The sequence below is a fragment of the Gambusia affinis genome, linkage group LG20, assembly GCF_019740435.1.
Source record: "Gambusia affinis linkage group LG20, SWU_Gaff_1.0, whole genome shotgun sequence".
NCBI classification, from domain to species: Eukaryota; Metazoa; Chordata; class Actinopteri; order Cyprinodontiformes; family Poeciliidae; genus Gambusia; species Gambusia affinis.
In genome coordinates this window covers 1302383-1316157 of record NC_057887.1, presented here as the reverse complement: position 1 = coordinate 1316157, position 13775 = coordinate 1302383, and the positions used below count along the sequence as shown (strand labels likewise).

The window sequence follows — 13775 nt, the reverse complement described above, 5'->3', positions numbered from 1 at the left end:
TCAAGTCTAAATATGTCATACCAATACTGTGCATGGAAATCATTAAAAAAGTTTAATATTTACCAGTTGTTTCAGAAAGTTAAACTCATATTATGCAAATTTAAATATACTGCTTAAAATATTTCAAAGCTTTATTTTTCCATGTGAAGAATGCTCAAATTCTTGAATGGATTTTTTCACAATCCTGTTGCTGTTTACCTCCCACACTTTTCCCTTCTACTTAACTAATTATAACCCAGTTGTAACTAATACTTAGATTTTTTGAGAAACTAAAGTTTTTACTGCCTATAAGTCTTGAACATCAAAACTACAAGAACTAAAGTCTTAAAATAATGAATCTCTAATACATCTATATAATTTAAGTTTTATTTTCTAAAATGAGAGAAAAAATAGCTTTTGATGATATTCTAATGTTTTGAGCTGCTCTTTTAGGAGCACACAATATATGAGAAAACAATATAGCTAACAACCTTTCATAGTTTATGATGTCTAGAATATACATATCTATGAAAGTTTTTTATTTTAATTTTCCTCAGCTATTGGCTTTGTTGGCTTTTTGCATGTTTACACTGGGAGATCTGTTTAGTTGTTTAGTTTAATGTGCAGAGAATGGAAAATGCAAAGTCCCAGGATGTGGAATTGTCCCTTGAATGGCAGCATTGACAACTAATAACCTGCATATGGGATAGCAGGTTTGTCTCTGCACTGGTTTCTCAGGTGTGTGTTTACAGCTGTTTATATTCAGCATGTGAGCCTAGATATTTTGTCTGGATCACCTAGATTCTCCATCCATGGTCTTTTCATCAGAACACAGCAAGAAAAGAATCAATGACTGCATAGGCTGGTCTTCTGATCTCATTATAAATTATAAATATTATAAATAGTCTTTCTCATGGTTTTAATGCTCCTGACCCACATGTAAGAAATGTTTTAAAGAGAGCCAACATGAACCTTAAATGTTTTATTTTAACTTTTGTTTTAAAACCGGCTATAAGGGGTTTTCCTAGACTTCCTTTAAGCTTTGTAAGAATTATCTTTGAAAGCTTGTGGTGCTTATAATTTTTGTATCATTATTGTACTAACAAAAAAATAATGAAATTAATATTTTAGAGACTGCATGATGAATGACCAATCTCTGGTTCTCAGTAGGGCTCTATGCAGTCTCAGTGTTTGTAATCTTCTATCTTTCCCAACAGCTGGATGTTATATACAGCTAGGATGTGTTTCAATATTTATGCAAAAATGTGTTCTGTGTTTTTTCCATTTAGTGATAATGAATACACTTAAGTAATTCGGAAGTAAGAAGAACTAGAAATTTAGTTCCTCTTTACATTTCTCTGTTTTGAATTGTTGGTGGGAGGGTTTTAATCCTGATGTCAATGTAAAATTTTCTGTCCTACTAAATGTCCTGCAGCATAAAGCGCAGTAACTGCTACATGGTGTGGGCTGGAGAGAGCAGCAGCCCAGGACAGGGCAGGAACAATAACGGCCTGGAGATCGGCTGCCTGGTGGACACAACAAACGGTCTGCTGTCCTTCACAGCCAATGGAAAAGAGCTCAGCATGTACTACCAGGTACACACTGCACACACAGTTCCTTCAACCAAATGTGTCTGCACCTTTTCAAAATTTTTCCACATCAAAAAGTTATTTTAGTGGGTGGCATAGGCTGTCTTTATATTGTGTAGTGAACACACATGTTGGTTAGCAACACGCTACATATTGGAGGCAATGTTATGTGTTTTACAGTCACATATTACCATGTTATAGCACGATGAGGTAACTGTGTTACCTTCAGTTGTTTATAAAAATGCTGCATATAAAAAACAACTTAAAATGAAATTGACTTTGCAATTTGATGCTTTGAATGGGCCTCTGTCTCTTTAAGAAGATCTTTCCAACACTCCACCTTCAGCAAGTCATTACACCAGTGCTCCTCCATTAGGCTGTTAACTGTTAAATGAAGCATAACCAGTAAAACAGCTTCTGGTAACTCAGTCTAAGCTTCACAACCACTTCATGTCAAAGGTCAGGAATTCACCTTCAACAAATAGAGGTCAAGGATTGTTTTCATTTTTGTCATAATTATTTGTAGTACATGTGGCTGTGTATGTGTGTATAAATAAATAACAATAAAAAAATGGCAGACAATGTGCCAGTTTGAATCCTCTAGAACTTGAATGGTCAGGAAAGCCTTGTCCTCTGTTAACAGGTGGAGCCCAGTACAAAACTGTTTCCAGCTGTTTTCGCCAAGGCCACCAGTCCCAACGTCTTCCAGTTTGAACTTGGCCGGATTAAGGTATGTGGGAACCACACAAGCACAATCTGCAGGATGAATCCTTTTCTACTTTTAGGAGTGTATTAATTGTCCTGCTGTTGTGAAACATCCCCATATCATGATGCTTAACTGTAAGGATGGTGAAACTTCATCCTGGTACAGAGTTCAGTCTTTGTCTCATCAGTCCAGAGAATCTTGTCAGGAGTGTCAGGAATATCACTTTAGCAGAAAGACTTCCTAAGAAGGTGGGAGGAAGAAATGTGTCTGTTTTTTTTTGCCGGCAAACTTTTAATGATTGTTTTTCTTTTTTTTTTTTCCTGTCTATGGGTTAATGATGAAGCACAGAAATATCAACTATGTGGTGACTGTAAAGGGCGGCACAGAAGTTAAACCCTCCTGAATATAAAACTCAGTGACACAAACACTTTTCTGTTAGACATGCATCATTTTGAACTTTTTCTCCAACAGAGCATAATTTAGAAAGTATGAAGTGTATAACTTCTGGTTTATTAGCACTGATACATTTTGAATGTAACTGCATCTGAATCTTTGTGGTTGGATCAACCAGTAAATAAACGTCAAAACATTCTAGTTTTTTGTCTTTGTTGGTCGAAATAGTTGTTTTTAGAAAATATTGTTACTTTAGAAAATGGTGATCAATGACAAAACCTCTAATTCAGATAAAAGAATTGATTTTTTTTTCTTCATATCCATCAGCGTTGCCCAGGAAATATAACAGAACGTTTTCTTTTTGTTCAAGATGAAGGTGTGATGTGTTAATGCAGTTGTCCCACTTTATGTGTGTGTCCTGGCAGAATGTGATGCCTCTGTCAGCCGGTTTGTTTAAAAGTGAGAGGAAGAACCCAGCTCCCCAGTGCCCCCCGCGTCTCCATGTCCAGTTTCTCACTCCAGTGTTATGGAGCCGTGTTCCCAACCACTTCCTCAAGGTATGTCGAGGAGATGGCCCTTCTATGTTTTTTGTCAGATCAGATTTTCGACATAACATGCTAATTTCTAATGTAATCTGTATATATTTTACAACATATTAAGCTGCATTTGAGAAGGATTTCATTCTCAGAATATGTCATTATGATTTCTTGGTTTTCTTATTTTGTATCTGAGACAATATCTACCACAGTTACTATTGCCCTGACAGAATTTGTTTCCTTGACTTTTCATACCTAAAGTTATAGCTCTGGTTTTACTTTGAGCTGAACAGTCTGCTTAAGAAAAATTTCAATATAATTAATACCAAGTTTTCAAACCTGCTCTAGATCCTACAGAGGAGCCAATAGAACGACCCAAACAAAAAGAGGCTGAGATTCTCTGGAGGGTGACTGGGCTCCGCCTGTGAGACAGGACAGTCCCTCTGGATGGATGGATAATTCAGTCACTAAACCATGTTTACAGTCAGTCAATAATTCTGACGTTTTTGGAACAGACATCACATAAGTGAAGAGATGTTACAAACAGGTGGCTCCTGAGGTTCCAGCTCCGGGTCCCAGGCTGCTTTGGGGCCCCAGAGTCCTGGGTGTTTGGCTGGTTATTGAGTACACTTGGCTGACCTGAGTTTTCCTGGACTTGTCCTGCTGTCCGGTTAGGGATTCAGGCTGCTGCTTTGGCTCCTAAAATATGGTCTTGGGGTGTGGGATGATGTAGGAGTGCCTGAGTTCTGTGATCGTTCTACACAGTCACAACAGCGGGGGTCTTGACCTGTGTTGGACTTGGCAGAATTATTTGGTGTTTGCTTTTTCAGGTGTTTACTAAAAAAAACAACACAATCAATCTGAGATTTTTTGTTTTACTTCCTTTTAACTCACAATGTCAAGCTTGAATAGTTTTGTCTCGTTTGTCCAGGTTTCAGCTTCCAGAGTGAATGATCGACACGGCTGGCAGGTCCAGTGTAGCGATCCCCTGCAGTTCATGTCTCTCCACATACCTGAAGAGAACAGGTGGACAACCCTTATCTAAAACGTTACACTGGGATGTCAGTCCAGTCCCAGTCTGTCAGTGCTGATGCAGGTGAATTGTGTTTGCCTCCCAGGTTCGTGGATATCCTGGAGCTGTCAGAGCAGAATGACTTATTAAAGTTTCACTACCACACTCTCAGACTGTACTCTGCAATCTGCGCCTTGGGGAACAATAGAGTGGCTCATGCTCTGTGCTCTCACATTGATGAGGCCCAGCTCCTACAGGCTATAGAGAACAAGTACATGCCAGGTAACACACACAGCATGTAGCGTACAGTCAGCGCCTGGAAGTTGTCTGCTGCCCTGCTATGCCTCAGTGCTGCCTTTGAGCAACCTTTCATTCAATATGAGATTCACTACCACCCTACATGTTGTAAACTGTTTGCAGTTCTTCTATATGTTGGCTGAGAATCCACATTATTTCTCTTGAAAGTAAAACACAATTTGATGAATCTTTCTGAAAGCTGAACACTATATTAATACTAGTAGAGGGGTTAGTGGATTAATTACACTGCATGCAATCAATAGCAGTAAGTTAAAAACCATATATCAACAAAAGAAGCAACATTTTCAAATTTAAAAATCCCTTTTGCTGCTACATTATTGAACAGACATATGACCTCAAGATATTTATTATTAATCTGTTCTTCAAATTCTTTAACCGTCAAATTGGTGCAAAGTGCTATTCCAGCCATTGAGTCCAGTAGCGTGGAATCATCGGTGTGAATAGCTTTGCTGGTAGGCTAACTGCTTTTAGCACATCTTGAACATAACAATAATGTTCTCCAACGCCCAATCAGATCAGTTTAGAAGCAGAAATGACCCCCCAGTGGGTCATGGTCCATCACCGCTTTTTGTGGATACCGCTTCTATTAGAAAATGTGATTAATTGTGTTAAAATGTTTAACCCGTTAACTTTGAGTTATTCATTACATTCATTTTAACACATTAAAGCCCCGGCTCTACTTAGAACAGCATCCAAAAGCTGAGTCCATTTTGAACATTTAACACGGCTTCTCTCTGATAAGTCATCATTTGGTGAACAATTAGTTCTCTCAATCATAAGTGTGTTACAGCTTACAAACAGATCCTTCATATTTATTTACTACATCATCTGTTCACTTTCAAACAAATGGCTGGAACGAGAGAGCTTATTTTAACTTCTGTGTTAAAAAAACAGTCATGTTCAGGTCAAAGTTCACACAACACAGTAACGGTACTCATGACTGTTTTTATTTATTTTATTTATTTATTTTTTAATAGTACGAATAACATCAATAGAAATCAAATAACCAAACGGGGAACAGACAAGCAAAGCAAACGTAAACTAACAAACAAACATGTAGGTATACATTAAAAAGGGTAGATTCAAAACAAAACACACAACATAGTCAATTGGTGTCACAACAAAAATGAAACTGATTAATATGTGAATTAGGATATGCTTTTTTCTTTTGATCTTGGCATTTATTTTCTAATTTGAATTATTTTTCTATTCTCTAATTAATGTATCATCACAAATATTTTGAAAAAACCTGTTTAAGGGAGGGAAGAAGAAAAGAAGGAGGTCAGTAAACACAGAATAAATAAAAAGTACATGCCAGGATAAATAATAAATAAAGGATAAGGATGAAACACTATAAGTCCTATTATTTATCTCTCTCAATTTCCTCCTCTCCCCTGGTCCTTGCTTCCACCATGGCATTAATTCACCAACCATGAAATGTCACATAGAAGGTTTGTATTGGTGGACAGAGCCAGAATGTGTGGAGGTGGTCGTCAGTTGCATTAAGTGTACAGTGTGTGCAAATGTCTGATTCTATAAGTCCCATGACGTGCATCCTGTCCTGTGTGAGGTGTGTTCTATGGATTACTTTATATTGTATCAACTGTATTTTGGTGGTGACGGACATGCTGAAAATGAAAATCAATAAGATAAAAAACTCAATTTTCTCACTCACAACTCAAACGCCCATATGGAATAAATAAATCACTCCTGTCTGGAAGGAAAAAGGCATCACATACCTCCACCACATCTTTGATGGTCATAACTTCCTAACATTGCAACAGCTCATTAATAAATACAACATTGACAGGAAACAGTTTCTTCAATATGATCAATTAGAGCAAGCCATCAAATCAAAAATAGACATCAATAACTTACACCCAGGGCAACCAAACCTGCTCAGTAGCATCAATATAATCGCAAAGTCTCCAAAAACCTTCTCAAAACTATACAAACTAATATCTTCAACCAATAATGGATCTCAAATGGGAAAAAGATCTTACCATTCACACAGATAATCAATTTTGGAATAATGTCTGCCATAACATTTGCACCAGTACTCATGATTGTGTCTGAATTCATGTGCAACTGTGAATTCAGACAATGTCTTTGTTGCTTGTTTCAGGAAGATTCTTCCAACAGAATCAGAAATTAAAATAAGAAAAGGTCCTTAGAACTAACCTGTCCTGATTGGTTTCTGAATCAGTGAGCCACTAAAAGCATGTCCTGGTATTTTGATGACAGTGTGCAATGGTGATAATTGTGGTGAACAGAATCTGGTGTGTTTCTCTGCAGGTTTGCTTCGTGCGGGCTACTATGACCTCCTCATCGACATCCACCTGAGGAGCTATGCAACAGCTCGGCTGATGATGAATAATGAGTACATTGTACCCATGACACATGAAACAAAAAGCATCACACTGTTTCCAGATGACCTGAAGAAGCATGGCCTGCCAGGCATCGGACTCAGCACATCCCTGAGACCCAGAATGCACTTCTCTTGTCCAAGCTTTATACGTGTGACTGAGTCCTCATGCCATGACAACGGAAATAGTGGACCAGGAAGTTGTTTCCAGTACAGCCCCGAGTTCCCTTTAGATATTTTAAAAGTGAAAACTATCGAGATGCTGACAGAGGCAGTGCGGGAGGGAAGTATGCATGTTCGGGATCCAGTAGGGGGAAGCACAGAGTTGCTATTCGTCCCTCTTATCAAGCTGGTGTACACCATGCTCATCATGGGAATTTTCCAAAATGGAGATCTGAAGAACATTCTCCAACTCATAGAACCATCTGTGTTCTCTGAACCAAGAGACGGGCAGGAAAAGCTTCCCAGAGAGCTGGAGATGTTGAAGAACGTGGAAACAGCGGGAAGAGGAGAGGATGGAGGGAGGAACATGCCGAAGGAAGGGCTGCTGCAGATGAAGCTGCCAGAGCCGGTTAAACTGCAGGTGATCACAGTCAGTTTGTCCTGTTCAGTGCTGCTGAGCGAGTGGTTAAACCTAACATTACATTACAACAAAAAAGACCAGGGTGATCTTGTTGAAAAGAATTATAATGATCACTTACAGCTTGTCTGTTTCTAAGTAATCGTTCCTTTCAGATGCATCCTATATTACAAAAAATAAATAAATAAATAAAATTCAGGCTATAAAAATTAGTTTAAAACTTTTATTCCAGAGTTTTCAACAAGTGCAACTTTTTAATTTTATTTATCAAGTTTCTCTTGTTATCAAATTTTCTATTAAGAACATAAAAGTGTAAAATATTAAAGTTGGGTGTAACATTTTGAGCACTAGGATTAAACATGAAGGACATAAAAACTCATTATATCATGTCTACTGCTGCGTAGTCTGTACAGCTGGTATATGCTTCATAATCATGCAAAGTATATAATAATAATCAATTTAATTTATTCATTTCTTTATGCGCCTATATGACTCATTATACTTTGTTTAATCCACTGTCCTTCAAAATACACACAATATAACTTTTAATAACCATGGAGTGGTTATTAAACATAGTGACTTCTTTCAGTGGTTAAGCCGCTGGACCAGATTCCCAGACTTTTGTAATCATCCATCTTTTGGTGGCAACTCTGAAATGAAAGCTCCAAAGTGGTGATGAGTGAAAGAACCAGATTACAGGAACTTCCTTTGCAACTCTGCGTGATTAACAGCAAAGTGTAGAGCAGGTGTCTCTACACTTTGCTGTAGAGGCTCACTGAAGCAGGAAAACACCTAAAACACGCAGGACAGTGAGCCTTAGACTATAAAATCACTTTCAAACATAGAAAGTCTGTGGATGGTGCTGACTCTTGTCCATTTGGGTGTGTGTGTGTGTGTGGGCGTGGGCGTGCGTGTGTAGATGTGCCATGTTTTGCAGTACCTGTGTGACTGCCAGGTGCGCCATCGTATCGAGGCGGTGGTGGCCTTCTCCGATGACTTTGTTGCTTGTCTCCAAGACAACCAGCGCTTTCGCTACAATGAAGTGATGCTGGCTCTGAACATGTCTGCTGCACTCACTGCCAAGAAAACCAAAGAGTTCAGATCTCCCCCACAGGAACAGGTAGGAAAATCACCATGGCAACATGTCACGCATTGTGGTCTTAAAGTTGGAGAAGAGGGCAATCTGAAATGATCCTAGAAAAACTATCAGGCCTCATCAACATCATTTGAAATTTGTCCATTGAAGATTGAGGAAAGAATTCCAGCCTGAAAAGAGAAGTCATCCTTCATTTCAAAGAATTGTTAGTTTCAACCTTCAGAGTAACTTTTCTGCTGGTGGCATGCTCCAAACTCAAAATAATACTTAGTTCATAAGAAGCCAAGTCCAAAGGGAAACTTAAAAAAACAGACAGGATGTCTGGACAGATTTTGATTAAGATCTGAGTAAAAGTTTCCAAGCACAGAAGAAAAGTTCTCCCAAATCCAAACCTTAATTTGGTTTCATATGAATGAATGTAAAGTACCATAAACTGGTTTATGTTTATGAAAACAGTTATCATACTTTTGTATTACTTTCCAAGATCAACATGCTGCTGAACTTCAAGGATGACAAGCAGGAATGTCCCTGTCCAGAATATATCCGGGAGCAGCTACTGGACTTCCATGAAGATCTGATGAGACACTGTGGTCTGTCTCACACCCTCCTAACAAACAAAACATTTTCATACTAATGAACTGCAACTAATGGTTGGATTGTGTGGATCCTGTGTAGAGCTGGATGAGGAGAGAGGAATAGATGGGGATAGTGACTTCACCATTCGAGGTCGTCTCATGTCGCTGGTGGAGAAGGTGTCCTACCTGAAGAAGAAGATGGGGAGCCTGCCCAAGGAAAAAAAGGACAGGAAGCCCAGTAAGGTCTAATGTAGACAGATCAGTAAACACAGAGCCTGGTAAAGTGTTCCCCCCATGGCATGATGCGGCCACTTCCGTATTTGACCACAGGGTTGGTATTTTAGGGTGCGCTCAAAAACCTGAACCCTGTGTTCGGCTTTTCCACCACATGTAGGGATTTGCTTGGAAGGCAAACAGTTCAGTTTTGTTCTTCTCTGATCAACACTTTTTCTTCCTCATGGTTTATATCATTACTAAGGAGATGTGCGCTTTTGAAATGAACTTAATTTTGACACAGCCATGCAAGCACCATAGCTCACAGGTTAACATACAAGAATTATTCATCCGGTTTCATCTGACCTGTTGGTGCGTACCGTTGGTACGTCTTTGTAAAGTTGGAAATACAGCATATACAAAAGTATAAAAGTTTGACATTGTGTTTTGCCATCCGTCTCATTTACTTTTGTTCAGTTGCATTTTTTTTCTTTCCACAGGTACCTTACAGCAGCTTATCTCTAATACGATGGTCCGCTGGGCTCAGGAGTCGGTTATAGAGGATCCAGAGCTAGTGAGAGCCATGTTTGTCCTTCTGCACCGCCAGTATGATGGCATTGGAGGACAGGTGTGTTTGTGTTAGTCTTCTTTTACTAAATACTGGTAGAAAGTTAGAAAAAGTCCTGACGAGGAACATATGCCAATATCTATAAATGAAACTTCAAGATTTTCTAGAGAAACAGCAGTTTTAACACAGCAGTCACTTAAAAACCACAGCTATTTATTCATTTTTGTAACTTAAGTAGTCAAGTTTTTCTTTATATTTCCTTTGTTTTATCTTGTTTAATTTGTTTGTTTTTAAGCTCTTTTTAAAATATTTTTGACCTGTTTGCAAAGCCCTTTGAATTGTCTTGTGCATGTAATGTTGTTTATAAGTATTATTGCCTTACTGCTTACTTAGTGCTGCTAATTGTTATACATCAATGATAACTAAGGTAAAAACTAAGATAAATTTAGTTTATAAATGTGATAGCTGCTCAATAAACAGCAAGCAGGGTGTAGTGAATCCTTAGCAACCAATGTGCCAGTTACATGAAAATGTAGACGCCTCATTGAGCTGGTCAGTTACTGTGTGTGTGGGCTGCACATCTGTTACATGTGTGCACTGTGTCTGTATGACTGTTCAGGTTCGAGCTCTTCCTAAAGCCTACACTATCAACTCCGTATCCATAGAGGACACCATCAACCTGCTGGCTGCCCTGGGTCAGATCCGCTCTCTGCTGAGTGTCCGGATGGGCAGAGAGGAGGAGAAGCTGATGATCAGAGGGCTTGGGTGAGGTCATGTTGCTGTCAGACTCTGAACTTTGACCTGGAATGACTTTGAGACTTTGCCCCTGGGAAACATGTTGACACCATTATTAGCAGAACATTTATTTAGCAGATGCAGGGAAGCTGACCAGCAGGTCCAGCCCAAGCCTTCATGGGGCCCTAAGCGGCTGCTTAGTTTGCTTTGCCTTGGGCCGGCCCTGCTGACCAGAGTCAATGGGGAAATGTTTGGAGCTAAATTGAAAACATTCCCGGACGAGAAGCATCTATGTTGAGAGGCAAGAAGGAATTTTAAAGAAAGTGCTTACTGTCCAGAACTTCGAGGAGTTTTGCATTGAAAAAGTTTCCTTTTTCTGCAGTGATATCATGAACAACAAGGTGTTCTACCAGCATCCCAACCTGATGAGAGCTCTGGGCATGCATGAGACGGTCATGGAGGTCATGGTTAACGTTCTCAGTGGAGGAGACTCCAAGGTAGGCAGGCTGCAAAGCCTCAATAAGCAAATAGATGTACATATGCGTAACCAGAAAGTGTTTTTTTTATACACACACTTTTGTTTGTGGTTAAATGTGTTTAAAGGAAATCACCTTCCCTAAAATGGTGGCCAACTGTTGTCGGTTTCTGTGCTACTTCTGCCGAATCAGCCGCCAGAATCAGAAGGCCATGTTTGACCATCTGAGCTACCTGCTGGAGAACAGCAGTGTAGGCCTTGGTAAGTAAAAGAGCTAACCACGTTAGCTAACAGTTAACTGTAAATGGACTATAGAAAGTTACTGTAGGCTTTTCTACAATGGACTGGTGACCTGTCCAGGTTGACCCCGTCTGACCACTGACCACTGGAGTGGTCTATCTCCCATTGAGCACTGGAGATAAACACCAGCACTCCTCGTGACCCCACAAGCATAAGGTGTAAGAAAATTGATAGATGGACTTTAGTTTTCAGTAATTTCACTGGTAAGTACAAATAGACCAATAGCAACCAAAACTGCAAAGGTATGAAGTTTTGGAGGGAAGACGTTGCTCCCCCAATTTAACAAAACTTCTCCTTCTACTAGAAGCAAGAAAGCAAACTTACCCACAAGAAAAAAACTACAATAAGAACATTCTCTGGCTAAGAACAACACAAGTGAAAGTTATTTAGGATGAAATGGCCTTTCAACGTCATCTACCAGATGACTTAACCAAATCAGTATGCTTAAAAGATCAGTGCAGATCAAGGGTCATGGGGAAGCATGGTGATGCCAATGACTGCTACACCACATTTCAGCTCTGACATATTCAGAAGGGAAATGATGAAGACAAAATGTAAACATGTTCTTTCTTTATCTGATGGTGCCAGTGCTCCTGCTCTCCGTTCTTCTGTTCCCCATCTCTCCTCTCTTCTCTCAGCCTCTCCCTCCATGCGTGGATCCACTCCTCTGGACGTGGCTGCAGCATCAGTCATGGATAACAATGAACTGGCTCTGGCTCTAAGAGAACCAGAGCTGGAAAAGGTGATTTTTACAAATTCACTCATGTAAGCATCCATGTGTCCTCCTCCATCTACAATAAGTCCAGTATATCATGGCTGTGAACTACCTGTCCCTAACCAATTCAAGTAAAACTGATTTTATTTTAACCAAATTCATCTCCCAACTGAAAATCCTACAGCTTTCCCAAAGCCCTGTCCATCCACTACTGGGCGCTTCCACTGGAATAAAATGAGATTCATTCAGTAACAGAAGCCAGAAATCTACTGTGGCGTCATCAGTCGTTTGGAATATAAATATATTTACCTGCCTCAATGAACTTTAATCTATTCAGTCAGTTTTTAGCAACTACAGTTTCTCAAGAAAAAATAAACAGATGATATTTTTTCTGTGATTAGTTGATTTGTAAAACATGACAAACATCTTCAATTTGTAGAAAATAAGAAAAAGTTACATTTTGAGGGTATTTTAACATGGAGGAATAAAACATAATAAAACCTGAAACCAGTTTTCAATAGTTTTATTTAAATAAATGTATTCTGAATCCAGGTCATATGCACAAACGCAGCTTCCAACAAATAGATGGCTCCGATTTTACCTTAAACTGAGTTTGACAGAAAATACATGTCCTGGCCAAATTTGACATTATTTGAACCAAAGCAGCTAAAATTATGCTAAATAAATAGATAACTAAATAAAAATTACAAGAACAAAAACAATGCTAAAGGAGCAAGGAGAGTTAATTTCTGTAATTATTGCAAAGTGATCCATGAATCCAGAGCAGATAAAGAAATGGCAGGAACATAATAGCTGAAAACTAGTGGAGCAGTCGGCACTGATCTTCAGTCAGAGGCTTCTTCAGAACCACTTCAGCCCAGTAGATCCTGGCTCACAACTATCATCATCAAGAATGGATTTTTGAAAAAATGTGGAAGTTTTATGGTCATTTTTTACTGGAATTTGAATAGCAATGTGGTAAAAGACACCAGAGACACTCCTGTCATCTGTGGTGGGATTATTATGTATTATCATGGGATTTTAGAAGATGTTGTTTCATTGCTGCATGGATGCATTTTCTTTCACTATGGAGCTGTGTTAATGACTTTAATGTTAACACTTTATGCATAAACTGCAATGAAACAAAATAAAACAATATTTTCATTGTTTTTCTACTTCACCCTACGGGGCAAGAACAGTTCAGATAGAATATGAACATGAAAAATGTCATGTAACCATTTTTTTCCTCCGTATTGTCAGTGAATAGTAGCATATTTTGAGACCTAACCTTGTGTACGCACTTTTGCTTGCACAATTTCTCAATTGCTTTTTGGTTTTAAAAGTTATATTATTAGCATTTGGAATATTCTCTGTCCCTGATGCCAGTTTATTTCAGGTTCTATGAGCTATATTAGTTATGTGCTCAGTATAGCTGAGCAGTGTGTGATCGCCCTGCAGGTGGTGCAGTATCTGGCTGGCTGTGGGCTGCAGAGCTGTGTAATGCTGGTGCATAAGGGATACCCAGACATTGGCTGGAACCCTGTGGAGGGGGAGCGCTACCTGGACTTTCTGCGTTTTGCTGTCTTCTGCAATGGTGAAGACGGAAAACATTTTCATTAC

The 13775-nt window shown here is 39.1% G+C and overlaps 1 protein-coding gene across 3 annotated transcripts in view; it reads left to right on the top strand.

The window, feature by feature from the left end:
• Nucleotides 1-13775, top strand: part of ryr2a (ryanodine receptor 2a (cardiac)) — a 132553-nt gene that overhangs the window by 59654 nt on the left and 59124 nt on the right. For all 3 annotated transcript variants that reach the window (XM_044102021.1, XM_044102020.1, XM_044102022.1), the window contains 15 exons: nucleotides 1415-1574; nucleotides 2212-2298; nucleotides 3093-3224; nucleotides 4135-4229; nucleotides 4322-4497; nucleotides 6829-7481; nucleotides 8398-8598; nucleotides 9059-9164; nucleotides 9250-9387; nucleotides 9863-9990; nucleotides 10550-10695; nucleotides 11048-11162; nucleotides 11269-11401; nucleotides 12079-12182; nucleotides 13614-13749. In XM_044102021.1, coding sequence (XP_043957956.1) covers nucleotides 1415-1574; nucleotides 2212-2298; nucleotides 3093-3224; nucleotides 4135-4229; nucleotides 4322-4497; nucleotides 6829-7481; nucleotides 8398-8598; nucleotides 9059-9164; nucleotides 9250-9387; nucleotides 9863-9990; nucleotides 10550-10695; nucleotides 11048-11162; nucleotides 11269-11401; nucleotides 12079-12182; nucleotides 13614-13749 — 2510 coding nt within the window. The remainder of the gene's footprint in view (nucleotides 1-1414; nucleotides 1575-2211; nucleotides 2299-3092; nucleotides 3225-4134; nucleotides 4230-4321; nucleotides 4498-6828; nucleotides 7482-8397; nucleotides 8599-9058; nucleotides 9165-9249; nucleotides 9388-9862; nucleotides 9991-10549; nucleotides 10696-11047; nucleotides 11163-11268; nucleotides 11402-12078; nucleotides 12183-13613; nucleotides 13750-13775) is intronic.